Genomic DNA, 19,575 nt, shown 5'->3' on the forward strand with positions numbered 1-19,575 from the left:
CAAAAGAAAAGTAGTTATCTTTAGTGTATGAGTCGAAATCTGCATGATAGTATTCGAAATAAGATTACCCAGAAGGAGGGAGTCTCGAGTCGTCATTAGCCGAGGTGGGCCAGGAAGCAAAAATACTCGCAGCCGAAGAGTCGACGGGAGTCGTGATCGAGATGACGACAATGGTCGAGGTTGAGCATCACTGATGAAGCTTTAACAGCTAGTTTTCGAAATAAGATATTAAAGAGAATATTCTACTGGATATTCTCTGCACTTGTACTATTAGGGTTTGTTAAGAAAATGTCTCATATAAATAGAAAAGGAGACAATGGTGTAAGGCATGCGACATTCATTTGACAAGAATAGATTTTTGATTAAAGAATCTTTCTCTCTCTTGCAAAAATACAAACACTACGTTTTCATCTATATTATTATTCATATATTATCACATACTTCCCACTAGATCCGAAGATAATTCGAACATTCAAGAATTTGTCTGTCATTCATCATTGTCAGGAGGAATAACCACCTAATTCTTCCTTTATTGGGCGAATCACTCCTTTTATTTACTTAAATGTCATTTATTAGTGTTCGTTGCTATTTAATGCTCTATTATTGCTCACATTACTTGGAATGATTGTTGCACACCATTATTATATTTATACCAGATTTGTCCAATGTTAGTCACACTTTCGGAACTCGCATCTAGAAATATTATTGTTAACTAGGTTTAACCCTTTAGTACATAAATTTAATTATTTGAGTCAAGGGTTACACTTTTTGGTCAAACAGTTAGAGTTGTGGAGATCAAATTCCATTTGTTGTACCCATTGTCCATTGAGGAACAATTTTGTCACTTCTCCAAAATGCCAAAAAAAAAAAAAAACGGAGGAGAAAAATGAAGATGAAACTATTTAAATGACCTATTGAATTTATTGGGTAGTCATTATGCAAAAGTTGTTGGAATATTCTAGCTTTTTCCAAAATCATAAATGAAGATGTGTAATCTAAGAGGACTTCACTAATTGGAAGTTAAACGGCGATAGCATAGGCCACGCTGCTTGCTTCTCCCATTAGTTAGTTTCCCTATGGCTTGGAAACTATATGCGCGTCCATTCTCCTACCATCTATTTATATTGGAGAGACCTTTCTTTCTCCAGACTCATATCAGTTACCGTTTCCTTATAATTCATCTATCTTTTGCTAAATCATTTGAGGATTATTTGGAGGAGGCAGTTTTAGCATATAACTTGTAAAATTCATCCAATCTTAATGGCTCTATTTTCGAGTTTTAATTTTGTTTATGTCTTCACAAATTTACTAAATAAATATAAATACTGTGGCTCAATGAAATAAAATGGATTGTGGTAGAATTTACAATCAGAAATAAGTATTTACATCAATATCATACATCTAATTGTTATTTCCTTTTAAAAAAAATAGAATCTAAAACAAAGATATTCAAATTGATAAAGTAAAATTATTGCCTTTCCCGGATGTTATGTCGTATTCTTACGAATTACGATAATTAAGCTAGCATTTGGATATAGATTTGATTGAAACTTGAAAAAAATTTTGAAGTTTAGTGGAAGAAAAAATTTCACCAAAAAACTATCTTAAACCAGTTTTTGAGAACTTGAAATTTTTTTAATTTTTGTTCAAAATCCAATCATGTTCCATGAACAAACAGTGTTTTTAAAATTTATTTTTAAAAAATATATCCAAAATTTATGGCCAAACGGATTGTGTGAGCGGCATGTGCATGGATGCATGAGTAACTTCTACATTGAATTGAGATTAAAAGGAATTTTCTTTAATAAAAGATATTAAGCAAAAAGAGACAAATTAGAGAAATGTATATTTAAGCCGTTTCCAAGAAAGATAGTCTATAAAATATGGAGGATATATATATATTTGACTAATAAATACAATTAGTTTTAAGGGGCGTTTGGTATAATGCATTAGATAAAACAATACATGCATTGGCTTTGTGTATTCATAATATCTTGTTTGGTACACTTTTTGAACTTATGTATTAGTTATGCAAACATTAGTTATACACCCAATTTGGTATTATCCCATGCATAACTAACGCATAAGAAACCATGGCATTAACAATGCAATGAGTTTTAATGCATGCATTAGCTTAGTTAAAGACAAAATTATCTTTCAAAATTTGCTTGATTAAAATATACTATTATATTAATGCAAGGTAGAAATAATTCAAGAAAGTGAAAAATAAAATTATATCCCTAGTAAATAAATAAATACTTAGCTTATTTTTTTTTATAAATAAATATTTAGTTATATATTACAATATATGTAAACAAATCAAATAATTTTTTTAAAACCTTGTTCATATAAAAATATTCCTCACCATATGTTTATTTTAAAAAAATAAAGTGATGGAGTAGTTATGAAGGTATTTTTGTAAAAAAATAACTCTTTTAGAAATTGTACAATACTTTAATACATCAAACCAAATAATGAATAAGAAATATGTCAGCATAGCTAATGTCAGCATAACTAATACCAACATTACTAATACATCATATTTAACATTATTCTTATACATCATACCAAACAACCCCAAAGAAATTTTTTATATTTTGGCTAACAAATTCTGGTATGACCCTTCGGGGTTGCCCAGTTGGTTTGAAGGGTGATTATCCATACGGTGACTTGGGATCGATTCCTCTCAATACTTTATGGGTTGAGTGTGTCGCACAATTAATGCGGTTTACATTCACTATATAGTTTGTAAGTTATTACACAGAAAAAATTTACTCAGTGCACATAAAATGTTCACCACAGAGAGCCTGTGACAAAGTTTGTAGCGGCCGCACGTTTCTATCTTACCAAAAAAAGAAATTACCGTAACAGAACGTGATACCCCGATAGTGGCCGTTCAGTAAAAAGGGTTAAGATTAGGGGTATTTTCAGTAAAGTGGGAATATAAGCGTCAGTGTTCACCCAAACAATCTTCCCGTCCCAGTACCCAAGAATAGCATCCCATTTTTACTTCGCTTTTGCTGTCGTCTTCTTCTCCATACAATCTCCAAAGACAACCAGCAGCGGCATATTTGTTTCTCAATCCTTTCTATACGTGTGGGTTCACCCGTGAGAATGTGGCGGTGTGTGTCGCGTGGCCTTCGCGCTTCCTCCAACAGATCTATCTCCGGCGGCGGCCATTTTCGCCGACTTTTCTCCTCACAGACTGTACGGTTTTCCTCTATCCTTTTTCAATCTATTCATTTGATCAGCTAATCATAATGACCTGATTTTATCTATTTGTTAAATCTTAACGATTGTCGTTTGATATATTCTGTGTTGAAGTTTTGCTGTCTCATTACTCGTGACCTAGCTGTTAGTGAATCTTAATGATTTTCGATTGATTAAACTTTGTATTAGATTCTGATATTTCATTAGGCTCATGACCTAGTTGTTAATAGATTTGATTGTGTTCGATCATTCGAGATTCTCCAAGCTTATGATTTCTCATTTTCTTATCCTCAAAGCTCCTTTTTGGCCTATGTTTACTAGCTTTGTTTTCTTCTGTATAAGCTGTGGTTTCGGGTTTCTTTTTAAAATAATTATTTTATTAAGTTCTGATGATTGTTTTTTCATGGATGAATATTTTGTGCTGCCCGACAGAATGTGGGAGGCTCGTCATATACGGTGGTGGATCACACATACGATGCAGTGGTGGTAGGTGCAGGCGGTGCAGGGCTTCGAGCGGCAATAGGGTTGTCTGAGCATGGATTCAATACTGCTTGCTTAACCAAGCTCTTTCCTACTCGATCTCACACCGTTGCAGCTCAGGTACCTGGTTTTCTAATCCATATACAAGACGTATACGGAAAGTATAGATTTTTAGGCAAAAATATGACTCTGTACAAAGAGCACCCTATCATCTGCACTAATTGGGACCCATTGCTCACTGCCGTCGGGTTACCTGTTCATTGGCGGGCTGTGCCAACTAAACAATATTCATTTTTATAACTGAAATTACTTGGAATTGATTACAAACATGGAAAGGTTCACTGTATTTTCTTAAAGAAGTTAAACTCATGACAGTAGCAGTTTAGGTAGATTTGTGTTATAGTTTGCACAGAGCTATTAGCCACTTATGACTGGAGTATGTTAAATCAAACCGAAGAACTTTGTTTTGATTGTTTTCCATTAACTTGGTTTTGATTGTTTCCTTTCTCTCAGTAGTATATTACTCATTCGCTTAAAGTTTTCTTCTTCGCTTGTTATCTGTTGAGATTTGAGAACTTCATGGTGGTGCATTCTTGACTATGCCAGTTGAGGGAGATTTGTGTTGTCCACAAAAAAGGAAATCAGCTCGTTTTTGTGTCCTCCCGGCTTAAAATTTTCAGCTGTTGTATTCCCTTTCCATTCTTTGTGCGGAACTTGCTTAAAATTCACATTGCCTGATCTTCTTATGCGTGAGTTATTATGCTTGTCCTTCTTTTTTGTCGCTTTTTTTATGAAGATATTATGCTATATCCTTTTTGCTCATGTTTGCTATATGCAAGTAGCTTTCTTTTGCCTCCCTAGGTAGAACACACTTAATCTGCATTTTGTCTCTATACTTCCTCCCAAAAAAATGTTTCTCTTAGAGAAATCGGGGAGAAACTGGTTTTGCTGTGCTGCTTGATGGACCAACAATCCTTAAAATATTAACAGCTCTTATCGGATAGGCAATATTGCATTTAATTGCTAAATTTTCCATTTTGAGACCCAATATGTTTGTGATTTTCCTTCGTAGGGCGGTATAAATGCAGCATTAGGCAATATGTCAGAGGACAATTGGAGGTGGCACATGTATGATACAGTTAAAGGAAGTGATTGGTTAGGTAAGTTTGTCTTGAACTCAGATTTTCTCCATGTCTGTTGGCATTAACTCAGTGCTTCTTTTGTATGCATGAACCATGTATAAGTCAAAGTGCAGAGTAGAAATTTGTGCACTTCAATTGTTACAGATTTGTACCTCTTACTTACACATGTTCCGCTTCAAAACAAAGCCAATTGCTTTCAAACAATGTAATTAAGGGGCCAAAGTTACATGGTTTTGCCACATTGAGTATACTGTATGACTGCAATGTGTGTCGTACATTTTTTAGAAACCAATCAAATTTATTTATTTCGTTATTTGTTTTTTTGGGCTAGAAGTGGTAAGAGAGTGGGTTCCAATCTCTGGACCTTTGAGTTTATGCCTTAAGGTTTTCCTTGTTTGTTTTATATTGTTCTCTCTCAATGCAAGTCTGGTGATGATTTTCCAGGTGATCAGGATGCTATCCAATATATGTGTAGAGAAGCGCCAAAAGCAGTTATAGAGCTTGAGAATTATGGTTTGCCTTTCTCTCGAACTGAAGATGGTAAAATATATCAACGTGCATTTGGTGGTCAAAGCCTAGACTTTGGAAAAGGTAAGAAGTTGAACTCTTGATCTAATGGTATTATCGAATCAATCTGACTCTTGTTTTATCTTGGACAGGGGGACAAGCATATCGTTGTGCTTGTGCTGCTGATCGGACTGGGCATGCTCTACTGCATACTCTTTATGGGCAGGCCATGAAGCATAATACACAGTTTTTCGTGGAATATTTTGCTTTGGATTTACTAATGAACAGTGATGGTATTTTCTTCTACTTACTATATACGTCCACTTTTGCTGGGATGTTTTGTACACTTTGAAACTTTGTGGTAGTAACCTAGCACAATACATACTAAAAATGTCCTGTATTTCTATTGATATTTTGAACATATTCCTAATTGGATGATTGATTAGTATATATGTGGCTGAGGCTACATGTGGATTCGTAGGACTCTTGCTCATTTTTTGGTTGATTCATTCTACTAATCATATCTTCTCTTTGATTTAAAATGCATCAAAATTAGGGAGCTGCCAAGGTGTAATAGCACTAAATATGGAGGATGGTACCTTGCATCGGTTCCGTGCCACCTCTACTATTTTGGCCACAGGGGTACTTACCTGTTAACACTGACCTCTGCTTTAGACTTCTGGAAGTAGTCATGAATTTTAAATCTTCTCTTTTAAATGTTTGGATTAGGGTTATGGTCGGGCTTACTTCTCTGCAACATCTGCTCATACTTGCACCGGAGATGGTAATGCTATGGTCGCGCGTGCTGGGCTTCCTCTTGAGGTCTCTTTATTACTGACATCTTCCGGCTGTGCAATTTTCCCCTCTACTTTTGGTACCTTATATCGAGGAAAATCTGCTGTTGTCTTCTTGCAGGATCTTGAGTTTGTGCAGTTTCATCCAACTGGTATATATGGAGCTGGTTGTCTCATTACTGAAGGTTTGTTTCTTGTTCGATGCTATTAGTGAGGACAATAATATATTGTTTTTTCAATTTTCTGTCAACTCTCTGTTCGTATTCCCTGATTTCGTGAATACAGTGTATCTTCCTTGTGATGAGTGATTTTTTTGATGTAGTACTTTCACTATTCTGTTGGCATATTCTTTTTATTTTTTTACGAATGCTTTATTCCATGCTTAGGATCTCGTGGTGAAGGTGGTATTCTGAGGAATAGTGAGGGTGAGCGATTTATGGAAAGGTATGCCCCAACAGCCAAGGATCTTGCGTCAAGAGATGTTGTTTCCAGATCTATGACAATGGAAATTCGAGAAGGGCGTGGTGTAGGTATGATATCATTGATTAAGCTCAATAAATGAGTTTATATGTTAAGCATTCTTATAGGAGACCCCATGTTCTTAAGTCATTCTGATGGAGTAAATATTCTCCTGGCTTCAAATGCATTGGGTAGATATTCACCACAGTACTAATGTTTCAGGGTTATTGCTATTCTTATACTGGTTTCACTCGATAGCTGTTCAAGTCTCTTGCTTTCCTTTTCATGCATCTTCATGATTTGTGGCAAAGTTCATGATCTGTCTGGTTGAAGTGATTGTGTTATGACTGTCATATTGAAAGTCTGAAATGCCAGATCTTTGTTTAACTGAAAGTATTTTCTGCAAATCACCTCTAGCCTCTGTCTGTTTATTGTTGATGTCATCATAATTGTTTTTGAGCACCAATGCATTGGATTTCCGCTTTATGCTGCATCAGTCCATATCCATGTGTCTTAGTTCTTAATTGGAAGATCTGGCATTTGATGCCCATCAGTCAACTGGACTTCCTATTTATGCTTTACAAGTTGATTCTGATATTTCTTGTGTAGTTAATATTGCTCAGAGCCCTGATATTGTATGTGGGTTTATTAATTATAGGAAGGACATCCTCAACTAATGAGTGGAATTGTTTGTAGGGATTATCAGAGGAAGGCTAAGAGGCTTTTTTATCTGTACAATGAAACTTATCTCACTGAATAATTGAAGTCTAGGAAACTGAATTTTGGTTTTGGAAGTGTTACATACTTTTGCTATCATATTACCATATACAATCTTGAGTGTTCCTCCAAAATTATAAACTTGTAAATATCATCCATAGACAATGTGTTTGATGCTAGCCCACCTAAATCTAAAGAAGTGTTGTTTAAGGCTTGCGTAACGCGCTTAGGCCTTGAAGCTCGGTGAAGCCCATGTTGTGCGCTTCGCCTCGCTTAATTGGCGCTTTAATGTATGTGTATGGACGTCGACAGACGGGTTATGTCTTTAAGGGCACAACATCGTATCAATGTTGTCAAAGGCTCGTTTAAGGCGCGCTTAAGCCCTGAAGCTCAAAAAGCTCAAGGAGGGTGCTTCGCCTCGCTTTAGTTGCGCTTCAGTGTAAGGCAAGGCACTAAGACGTGCGCCTCATTGCCCATGCGTTCTCTCTTGAATCAAGCGGCACTAAAACACAACTATAATCAGAAATAAGTGTATTAGCTGCTAGGGGAAACATTATAAATGAATTTGTTACTTTGTTCTTGAAATACATACTTCCTCCGTTTCAATTTAGATGAGATAGTTTGATTCGGCACGGAGTTTAAGAAAAAAAAGAAACTTGTGGTCTTAAAAGGTTAAGGGGTAAAAGCTTTGTGGGGCCATAACATTTATGTGGTTATAAAAGCTTCTCATTGAGGGTAAAAAGGATAAAATGAAGAGTTTAAAGTTGAATTATTTCCACATTTAGAAATGTGTCATTTATTTTGGAACAAACTAAAAAGTAAAGTACCTCGTCTAATTTGAAACAGAGGGAGTATAAATTTTTATTTATTTCCTTCATTGCGCCTTTTTTAACTAAAGCCTACACTTTAAGTGCGCTTTGCGCTTAAAGCCCAAATAGACCTAGAGCGCTTTTTAGAGCTTTTCGCCTTTGACAACACTACATCGTATCTATTTTCTTTCAGTAGTTTTTAATTGCTTTGACCAAATTGTTATGATTTGTGTTTATAGTTACATTTTCTGGCACTGCATTTCTGTTGTTTATTTTCTTCCTTGGCACTTTTCTTCACTAAAGCCCACTCTTTAATTGCGCTTTGCCCTTAAAGCTCTAACAGACTTTAGAGCTTTTTTGCACTCTTTGCTTTTTGAATACTCTGACCTAAAGTTAATCTTGCTATAATGTTCATTGCGCTTGAAATACAGCAACAATCTCAAATTAATAAATAGCAAATTTTTAACTTTTGTATTGAAATATATTAGTTCATCAGAATATAGTGATGCACTACTCATGGACCAATTTCAATTTCCAGTTACACGTGAAGTATTCTTTTTACTTATGACAAAACTTTTTTTATGCTGAACAGTATATATCTCAAACAAACACAATCTGGTTGTTTCATTTATTATATCAAGACAGGATATTTTTCTATTGTTGGCATTATTAGTTGTCAAAAACATAATGTAAACACTTGTTTCATTAAGCTTTTAGTGCTATGGTATCAAAGGTCCACCATGATTCTGGTCGTTTATCTTTCCTTTTGAGAAACTGCCACGTGCAGTTTCAGTAAAAGATTGAACATGTTCGGGTTTGAAATCTTTTGATAGAACTGAGGAAGTTTTTGTTGATGGACAACCTGTGTATGTCAAACAGCCTTTTCCTAGGATTGCGCTAGTACATTTGCAGCGCTTAGTTTCTGAGCGTCTAAGTTGCTCGGACACAGGTGCGGATCTAGAGGTCGGATCTTTCAAGATGTAAATTTTAAGATTCGGGGATACGGATCCTAGTACGTATACGTGTGCGGGGGATCCGGCTAAAAATAATTTTAAAAAATAAAAATCTCTCTAATTTATGAGAAATTTTGTGGCATACTTACGTATAGCTTGTAAAGTGTGGATTTCCTTTTTATTCTCAAGTTGTAGATAAGTAAAAGATTGATTTCCTAGATAAGATATGTTATTTTCTTCAAATTTACCCTAGTTTTAGTTCTGATTTCGGTAATCAAATTGTATCTCGTCTCGAATTTTTCTATCCGTCGTGGTCAAAGTACCCAAATTGTTTGACCAGATCTGGTACGGATCCCATACTTACACCCATACTAGTGTCGTGTCGACACTGGTGCGGCATCTAAATTGCCATGTCGGAGCAACTTAGCTGAGTGTAGTGCATGTGTTCAGGATTAACCCCATGCCCTGTTTCTCTCCTTTTTCCTTCCCCCTTTTAGAGCAGTCACGACTGCTGGACCTTTTTCAAAATTTTGATATTGTTGTCAAACTTTCGATAGGACCATTGAAGGATCATATCTATCTTCATCTCAATCACTTACCTCCGGAGGTCCTTAAGGAGAGACTTCCTGGTATCTCTGAAACAGCTGCCATTTTTGCTGGTGTTGATGTAACTAAGGAGCCAATTCCTGTTTTACCTACCGTGCATTATAATATGGGAGGAATCCCCACAAATTACCACGGAGAGGTATTAAAAATTAGTTAATGACTTTCTCTTTGAAAATCTATTTTTCAGCTTATGTTTTTTAACCTGCTCAATTTAGGAGGTGAAACTCATTTGTTAAAATGTTTGTTTGGCAGGTGGTCACTATTAAAGGAGATAATCCTGATTCCGTGGTCCCTGGACTGATGGCTGCTGGTGAAGCAGCATGTGCATCAGTTCATGGTGCCAATCGTCTTGGTGCAAATTCTCTTCTAGACATTGTTGTTTTTGGGCGGGCATGTGCTAATAGGGTTGCTGAAATCCAAAGACCAGGTTTGTAGAAATTGGTAGTCTATTTACCCTAACCTTTGGGCATGCATAACATTTTTAAGATTTCTGAATATGCATTCCTGCAGGGGAGAACCAGAAGCCACTTGAGAAGGATGCAGGAGAGAGGACCATTGCATGGTTGGACAAGATTAGGAACTCAAATGGTTCACTGCCTACCTCAAAGATTCGGCTGAACATGCAAAGAGTTATGCAAAACAATGCTGCTGTCTTCCGCACACAAGATACACTAGAGGAAGGTAGGCAGGAGGTTTTCATCTTTGTTAAAATTTATTTCAAGTTTTTTTTTTTTGTAAGAATTGTCTGGTGAGGGATTCTGTTTTTTCTAAGTTTTTGGCGGCTTTAACAGCTTAGCTGACTACTTCCTCTGCACCCTTTTCCTCTATTGCCTTACAGGTTGCCAGCTCATTGACAAAACATGGGAGAGTTTCCATGATGTTCAGTTGAAGGATAGAAGTTTAATATGGTATTATTGCTAGGAGAATATCAATTCTTATTAAGTAATATTAAGGTGTTTCTTATCCTCTTCCTTTTTTTGAATTTCCTCTTTTTAATTCGTAGGAACTCAGATCTTATAGAGACTATTGAGCTGGAAAACCTTTTGATCAATGCATGCATCACCATGCACTCAGCTGAGGCTAGAAAGGAAAGCAGAGGAGCTCATGCTCGTGAAGATTTTACGGTAAGATTCAATTTCTCTCCTTGTGATTCATTTACTTTTCCTCTAACTTTTTTGTCCCTAATGGAGTGAAGTTTTGATGGTTTTGCAGAAAAGAGATGATGAGAAGTGGATGAAACATACACTAGGGTAAGTTTTTTCCTTATTTATTTCTATCACTTACAACAACAACAACAACAACCCAGTATAATCCCACTAGTGGGGTTTGGGGAGGGTAGTGTGTACGCAGACCTTACCCCTACCCTGGGGTAGAGAGGTTGTTTCCGATAGACCCTCGGTTCCCTCCCTCCAAGAACTACCCACCTTGCTCTTGGGGTGACTTAAACTCACAACCTCTTGGTTGGAAGTGGAGGGTGCTTACCAGCAACCCACTCTTGTTATTTATTTCTATCACTTACTCCTAGTAATTTAGTCTGCAATAATTGATAAAGGTCTTGCTTGATTATCCATTAAATTACTTTTCCATGGACCTATATATTCTTGTTTGCGGTAGAGAGGGGTTTTTTCTTCGTGTGTGTGTGGGGTGGGTGGGTGGGGGGAGGGGTGGGGGTATTGCAACCTCAAGTTGTGAAAATCAGTTATTACCCTTATAAATTTAAAAAATTTCTGATTTCCCTCCAACATTGAAAATAATAGTAGGTGAATACCTGAGAAATGAATAAATGGAAAGGTAAAAAATCTTTGCACTGTTAAAACACTTGTATCTTACTTTTGATTTTTGATTTTTGAGTTTTTGAATAGTATGAAGATTTAAATTTTTTCTAATTGGTCTTTTACATAAAATATACTTTTAAACAATGTGTTTATAAAAATATGAAAAAGAATGTTAAGATGTGTATAACAGGTGCATTATACACGAAAATCCTAGAGCCTCCTTTGTCCACTGACACTAGATATGTTTTTGCCACATGATAAGTGAATCTTGATGAGGAATATTAATCTACTTCTTGTTTGACTGGCAAACATTGGAGCGTGTTAACAAAAGCGCCACAATGTTTCCTCTCATTAGCGAAGGACGAAATAATAATGATACCACCCCCTCAATTAAAAAACCACTCAAGTTTATGTCCCTCCCGCTGCATGAGAATAAATTCTATCTTGCATGCCTTCCTCTGGGCAATAATCTAATATATGGCACCTGTACTTTTGGTTCTCTTTATTCGTATTCTCGCTATGGATCATGATGTGCAGTGCTGTTAGGCGTCGAGTCTTGATAGTCAGCTGTTACAGTTGGATTTGGCTGTAAGCTGTTCAAAATATGGACTGTTCTATTAGCCTTATTGTAACCAGGTGTAGAATCACCTTTATAAACTAGCATCATCAAATTGGTAGTACTAGCCCACCCCAGGGGGTTTCGATTGGATTGTTTTACCTACTTTTTGCCAGTACATTGCTTTTCTATTTTTGCTTTTCTGGTTGGTCCCATTGGTGTTCGTATACCACGATTTTGATGTTTGCTTTTTGAAGTTTGTAACTTGCATCTTCCTGAATGTAGCAGCCTAGATTTCCACAATTTTCTATTTAGTAGTGTGACTTGATTGTTCTTCAGTGCTATTCTCATTGTTAGATGCATTCTCCTTAGCGTTCAGCTTGTTAACAAAGTTTATTTATCTGCAGATATTGGGAGAACGAGAAGGTCCGGCTAGAGTACAGACCAGTTCATATGAACACTCTAGATGACGAGGTTGAGTCATTCCCACCCAAGGCACGTGTCTATTGATATATTTATTTGTAGGGGATTTGGGTGGCATAGAAGTTGATAATAAGGATTATGCAAGGTTGCAATAAATCACCCAAATTGTGAAATTTTGGTAATAATTGTTGATTTTATTGTGCAATCTGAAGCAGCCTGAAGTGTGCATAAATATTTAGAAGCAGAACACTGCTTCTGTCTTGTGACTTCCTGATCTTGTAGAAGCTGGTATTATCATTTGTTTATACTCCTGCATATTCTACTTCTCGTAATTTGACATGATGGACACGTTGATGACTCAACTTACCGCGATGCCTTTTATAAACTCAGTTAAAGCGCTTTGTGAGTTATATGTTCTAATGAGCAAGGAATGCTGGAACTTTTAAAAAGCTTTCAATTTTTCAGATTTGGATCGGCGTTTCTAATAAATGTGTCTTAGTAAATGGTGTGTAAAGGATGGTTGGCGGATCTCTAGTTTTTCTTCTTTTATCTGAGCGTTCTCACTTTTAAGGGTTGTTGAGTACGATAAATAAATGGTTGTTAAGTATGAATAATTGGGTTTTAAATCGCGGAGTGATAGGAAGCAGCACATGCTTATGAAATCAGTTGACCTGCCCTTCAAATTTCTTCGTGTGTTTCGGATTTTGGCTTGTCGTGATGCAAAAAGAATTAAAAGATTCTTTAATTTTGCTCAGTGTTGATGTTTCATAAAATTTTAGTATCACATGACATTTGGCTGTCGCATACTATCGTACTTTCACCTTGATCCCAAATTTTCTCATTGATCTGAGATAGACTGTGTTTATGCTCTTGGTGACAATGGATATTTCAACCCAAGTTGTCTATATTTTGTGTCGTAAATCTACGAAATACAGCTATGACTCAGTTGCGAGTTTGGAGTGTTGCAATGGAATAATATAAAGAAAGGTCATTCCTGCTTTTTGCAGTAAACGGTTTTCATCATTCTGTGTTTAAGTTACCCGTTGTAACACAGTGGTAATTCATTATTAAGTTAGCTGGCATGAATGGTCTCTTCTTCTATCTTGGTCGTTAGAAACTTCATGGGGTTGGTTGATGGTCATATCTTTGTAACTAACAGCATCGAGACGGAAGCTACCACTGTGTATGTGATTATAATATGGCATGTCATTTCGTCCTTGCCACATCGAAGAGATGATGGTGTACGATATTATACTAAACTATACTCATACATGCCATATTTGTAAGAAGTAGGAACTATTATGTGAAAAGTTTCGGGGTTTAACTGTTGAGGAACTCTTATATTATCTGTATAGGGTAAAATATGCTATGATATGTGGCCGTCCAAAAAAGGGACACGTGGAACCCAAGACGGGGATGACCAAAGACCGAAGGCAACTATTTTGTTTGTCACCGGAAAGAATAACGCTTATAAAGATGTGATAAATGCTCTTCGCCCGAGCATTTAATAGAGAATATTCCATGGCATTAAGAGTAATTACCCGTTACAGGGAATTTGGCATTTATATTCATCGTTACATCTTCATCAATGTCCCTCATAATTGACATTAAAGAAGGGCACGATCCTAGGATCTCCTTCCCTAGACATAACTATAAATAGTGAGCTCAGTTATCATTATAAAGGACACGAATTTTCTGGCAAACTCACGCTACATTCTATACAATGCTTAATACCATCTTATCTTATTGTTCACAAAATTTCGGGTTTTCTTTTTCATCTCCGATTACTGGATAATTTCTACAAGCACAAATTCCGCTTTTTATAGGACCAAAAATTCTTTCACAAAATAATCCATCTTTTTCCGGTTTGTTAGTTTTGTAATGAAAAGTGTAGGGACCATTAGGCAGGATTTTAGTGGCCCAATCACTTATTTGTTGAGGAGAAACTGATCCAATTCGGAGCTGTTGATGTTTATATCGATCGATCATAGAAGAAAAATTATTGTTCAGACATAGCTATAAATAGTGAGCTCAGTTATCATTGTAAATGACACGAATTTTCTGGCAAACTTACGCTACATTCTATACAATGCTTAAAACCATATTATCTTCTTACTTTTTGATTTCGTTGTTGTTGTGCCCGGAAACCCTATTCCCGGAACTGTCGTTTCTGCTGTTTCGTCTACATCCTAAGGCTAAGTATTGCATAATTTTTCGATTATTTTATTATTTCAGGATCAAATAAATACATTTGTCTAAAAAACACGTATAAATTCAACTGTAACATTTTACTGGTAAACACTACCGTCGATGGCAGAGCAGAACGACCGAAAGGGGAATTAGAGTCAAGTTGCAGAGTGGTTTCTTCAACATTTTTCTATCTGTTAGTTTCGTATATGACCGAAATAAGAGTCAGAAATGATGAAGGTTCAGTAACATAAATTTATCTAAACTTAAAAAGCAATAATGAAGAATTCCCAATCCAGCACCACTACCTTTACAGTTGGTGGCAACATTCATATATTAGCTTTATTATTCGAGCGTTAATTAAGCCCCTAAAATGAAAGTGGTCGAATCGATAAATGAAGAACGTTGTTCTAACGCAACAAATCAACCAAGGATCAAGTGATAGTCATTGATAGAACCAGTATTTTGCATCTTAAAGGAGTAAGCTCCGATTTTTTTCCTCTATCGTAGGATTCTTTCATAACTAACTAAATTTTTTAAAATTATAATCCAGCGTAATTGCAATTTTGTTCAATCCGATATTTATGTGTAACACATTTTTTTTGTTTTCTAGTGGGTGAAAGGGATTGAAAATGCACCTTAAATGATTTGATTAATTAGAGCAATAATGAGTCAATAGTTTTTTCAGTCAAAAGATGCGGTACAATCCCACTCAGTTGGCAACGTTTTCATCTTCCAAACTCCCAAAAGTCCAATGCAAGGAGTTCAAAAAGCCACTAGATATGTCTCTATTTTGTTCCTATAACTCACAACAAAAGTAATAGCAGATTTTCCACTAAAGCACTACTTCCTTCTTGGATTTGATCAACAAACCACTCTATTACAACCTTTGACCAACAACCAGCTCTTTTGTCATTATTCATGAACTAAACATCTAAGACTACACCCCTCCTGTTAAATGAGTTTTGTAATTCTGTAGTACTGTAGTACGAAAATTAAACCAAGTAACATCCTGCAAATATATAAGCAGTTGCAAATTAACCCCATATTTGATAATTAAACCGACATTAAAAGGATTACAAATGTAAGAAATTTTTATACTACATGTGATATTATCTTACTTACCATTTTTATCATAGATATATGTATACGTAATTACCTTAATTATAAGTAACATAATTATGTAAATATATTTTTACACTGTTATTGCATAGATCTTATCTTGTATTCGGCTTAACCCCAATTATATAAATATCAAAAACAAATATTAATTTGTCGATCATTCATTAGCGTTACAAAGGAAATAGTACTACTGGAGTAAAAGTCTTTGGATTGATGTTGCAATTTCCCCTCAGTTCAATCCAACTTTAAGTTCCATCGAAGGGGCATTGTCAGATACAGTTTGAAAAGCAGAGCAAAATTTAAGGAAATGAGGAAAAGACATGAGCTAAGACAAATAAACATCTGTACATGGGAGTGAAATGTGAGTGATATTCATTGATAGAATTGTTGCTTGTTTTTGATAGGTGCAAGATCAATTCTGTCGTCCTTTACTTCCCATTTAAAATAAAAGAAAAGAAAAACAAAAGTGTTATAAAATAAAAACTGTAAAGTAAATACAAGTATATAGAGAAACTGATATATTATTCAACTTCAAACTGATGTACATAATGAACTGAAAACTCCTCTATTTATAGAAGAAAGGAAGCAGCTGCGAGGCTTTTCAGGAAGTAGTTGCGAGACTTTTCTTAAGCTGCTTGTAAGCTGTCTGTTTAATAAGAAACCGCTGTAAATCATTTCATTGAGTTGCTTGCAACCTGCTTGCATCAGCTGCTTGTAGATAAATTTTAATAGAGTACCAAACGGATAATTTTCTTCAGGAAGATTATCTATAGCGAAGTAATAAATGGACATCCACATTATAATTATTTTTATAACACACCCTCTTGGATGTTCATTAAAAGATATTGTGCCTCGTTAAAACCTTACTAGGAATGAAAAAAATTTTAGTAAAGGAAAAAGAGTACACACATTTAGTAATACACAATTCTAGCTGCCTCATTAAAAACCTTACAGGAAAAACCCCATGGGAAAAATCTTAGTAAGGAAAAAAGAGCACATCGCGTATTTCACCCCTGATGAAAATCTTGTTCCAAATATTTGAGTCTCCGCATTCCAATCTTGTATACCATCTTCTCAAAAGTTGAAGTTGGTAAAGATTTAGTTGAACAAATCTACTGGATTGTCACTTGAACGGATTTGTTGCACATCGATGTCACCATTTTTCTAAAGATCATGTGTGTAGAATAATTTTGGTGAAATGTGCTTCGTTCTATTTTCTTTTATAAATCCTCCCTTTAATTGGGCTATACATGCAGCATTGTCTTCGTATAAAATTGTGGATCTTTTATCACATTCCAAATCACATTTTCCTTGAATAAAATGAATCACTGATCTCAACCATACGCATCCTACTTGCTTCATTAATAGCTATTATTTCAGCATGATTTGAATAAGTAGCAACAATAGATTACTTTATGGAGCGCCATGATATGGCAGTACCTCCACATGTAAATATGTACCCAATTTGAGATCGAGCTTTATGGGGACCAGATAAATAACACGCATTTGCATAACCAACAAGATCGGCACTGCCTTTGTTAGCATAAAACAAACCCACATCAAGAGTTCTCTTTAAATATCGCAAAATATGCTTAATCCCATTTCAATGTCTCTGTGTAGGAGAAGAGTTATATCTTTCTAGTAAATTAACAGAAAATGCTGTGTCAGGCCTTGTAGCATTAGCAAGATGCATAAGTGCACCAATTGCACTGAGATAGGGTGTTTCAGGACCAAGGAATTTCCCATCCTTTTATGGAGGTCGGAACATGTCCTTATTCACTTTAAGTGAATGAACAACCATTGGTGTACTCAATGGGCACGCTTTGTCTATTTAAAAGCGTTTAAGACCCTTTTTGTATAGGCAGATTGATGTATAAAGATCCCGTCTGCTAAATGTTCAATTTGCACACCAAGACAAAGTTTTGTCTTTCCAAGATCTTTCATCTTAAATTATTTCTTAAGATATTCAATTTCCTTTTGGAGCTTTTCTGGAGTTCCAAAAAGATTTATGTCATCAACATAAACAGTTAGTATAACAAATTCTGATGTCATTTTCTTTATAAAAATACATGGACACATAACATCATTTATGTAACCCTCTTTCAACAAATATTCACTAAGGCGATTATACAACATGCGCCCAGATTGCTTTAAACCGTACAAAGATCTTTGTAATCTGATTGAATACATTTCTCGAGATTTTGAATTTGCTTCAGGCATTTTAAATTCTTCAGGGATTTTCATGTAAATCTCATAATCAAGTGAGCCGTACAGATTAGGTGTAACCACATCCATCAGATGTATTTCAAGGCTTTCACGTAAGACTAAACTGATGAGATATCGAAATGTTATGGTATCCATAACGGGTGAATATATTTCTTCATAATCGACTCCAGGTCGTTGTGAGAATCCTTGTGCGACAAGGCGAGCCTTGTATCTTTCAACTTCATTTTTGTCATTCCTTTTTCGCACAAAAATCCATTTATGACTAACTGGTTTTATACCAGCAAGTGTTTGGACTACTGGTCCAAAGACCCCTCTTTTAGCAAGTGCGTTCAATTCTGATTGAATTGTCCCTTGCCATTTTGGTCAATCAGATCTTTGTTGACATTCTTCGACAGATCGGGGTTCAGAATCCTCACTGTTTTGCATAATGTTAAGTGTAACATTATATGCAAAAATATTATCCACCACTATTTCAGATCGATTTAAATTAATCCCATCACCAGTAAAACATATTAAAAGTTTCTCGCTCACTTGAGTCTCGGGTTTATTGATTTTTTCAGGAATCTCAGAACTAATTAGATCTTGGGTCTTTTCAGAATATCCCTTTATAGTTTCGTTTTGATCATTTATCGATTTTCTATTTCGAGGATTTCGATCCTTGGAACCCAAAGGCCAGGCACGATTGAAGCGTGCTTTAGGTTCACTATCTCTCATGCTAGTAGATGGTCCTGTTGCGACATCAATTCGGATAGGCACATTCTCTGTAGGGATATGTGACTTAGTTATCCTTTTAAAATCAGTAAATGTGTCAGGCATTGGATTTGCTATATTCTGTAAATGGATGATCTTTTGGACCTCCTGATTACATATATAGGTACGTGGAGCAAAATAGGATAATGATAAAACTTTTCACACAATTTCTCTTTTGATTTTCTTTTTCTCTCCCCCTAATTGTGGGAAGTTAGTTTCATCAAACTGACAATCTGCAAATCGAGCAGTAAATAAATCTCATGTCAATGGTTCAAGATAGCGAATAATAGAGGATGATTCAAACCCAACATATATTCCTAACCTTCTCTGTGGGCCCATCTTACTACGTTGTGGTGGTACTACTGGCACATATACAGCACATCTAAAAATTTATAGATGGGCAATATTGGTTCATGACCAAAAATTAATTATGACGGAGAATATGTATTATAATGTGCCGGTCTGAGACGGATAAGTAATGTTGCATGCAAGATAGCATGTCCCCAAAAAGTAGTGGGCAATTTTATTTACATAAGTAGTGGTCTTACTATCAATTGCAAGCGTTTAATAAATGATTCTACAAGGCCATTTTGAATATGAACATAAGCTACAGGATGTTCAATTTTTATCCCAACTGATAGACAGTAATCATCAAAAGCTTGAGATGAAAATTCTCCAGCATTATCAAGGCGAATAGCCTTTATAAGATAATATGAGAATTGTGCCCTTAATCGAATTATTTGGGCTAATAGCTTTGCAAACACCAGGTTGCGAGATGATAGTAGGCACACATGAGACCATCTTGAAGATGAATATGTCCACATATATCCCCATGTACACGCTCTAAAAAGGCAAGGGA

General features: G+C 35.7%; 1 protein-coding gene across 1 annotated transcript; it reads left to right on the forward strand.

Moving 5' to 3' along the window:
- Positions 1 to 2,950: 2,950 nt before the first annotated feature.
- LOC107795955 (succinate dehydrogenase [ubiquinone] flavoprotein subunit 1, mitochondrial) lies at positions 2,951 to 12,793 on the forward strand. Its single transcript, XM_075235248.1, has 16 exons — positions 2,951 to 3,207; positions 3,643 to 3,810; positions 4,763 to 4,850; positions 5,277 to 5,423; positions 5,492 to 5,632; positions 5,896 to 5,981; positions 6,069 to 6,161; positions 6,255 to 6,318; positions 6,520 to 6,663; positions 9,629 to 9,816; positions 9,930 to 10,104; positions 10,188 to 10,358; positions 10,516 to 10,585; positions 10,681 to 10,801; positions 10,890 to 10,927; positions 12,416 to 12,793. Exons 1-16 carry the CDS (start codon positions 3,115 to 3,117, stop codon positions 12,516 to 12,518), a joined length of 1,890 nt encoding a protein of 629 aa, XP_075091349.1. The 5' UTR covers positions 2,951 to 3,114; the 3' UTR covers positions 12,519 to 12,793.
- Positions 12,794 to 19,575: the final 6,782 nt, after the last annotated feature.

Source organism: Nicotiana tabacum, chromosome 17 (genome assembly GCF_000715075.1).
Source record: "Nicotiana tabacum cultivar K326 chromosome 17, ASM71507v2, whole genome shotgun sequence".
Taxonomy (NCBI): domain Eukaryota; kingdom Viridiplantae; phylum Streptophyta; class Magnoliopsida; order Solanales; family Solanaceae; genus Nicotiana; species Nicotiana tabacum.

Coding starts and splice junctions, on each gene's coding strand:
- LOC107795955 (XM_075235248.1), top strand. CDS start 3,115: ATGTGGCGGTGTGTGTCGCGTGGCCTTCGCGCTTCCTCCAACAGATCT. Junction 3,811..4,762: donor CTCACACCGTTGCAGCTCAG/GTACCTGGTTTT, acceptor TTTCCTTCGTAG/GGCGGTATAAATGCAGCATT. Junction 6,664..9,628: donor TCGAGAAGGGCGTGGTGTAG/GTATGATATCAT, acceptor AACTTTCGATAG/GACCATTGAAGGATCATATC.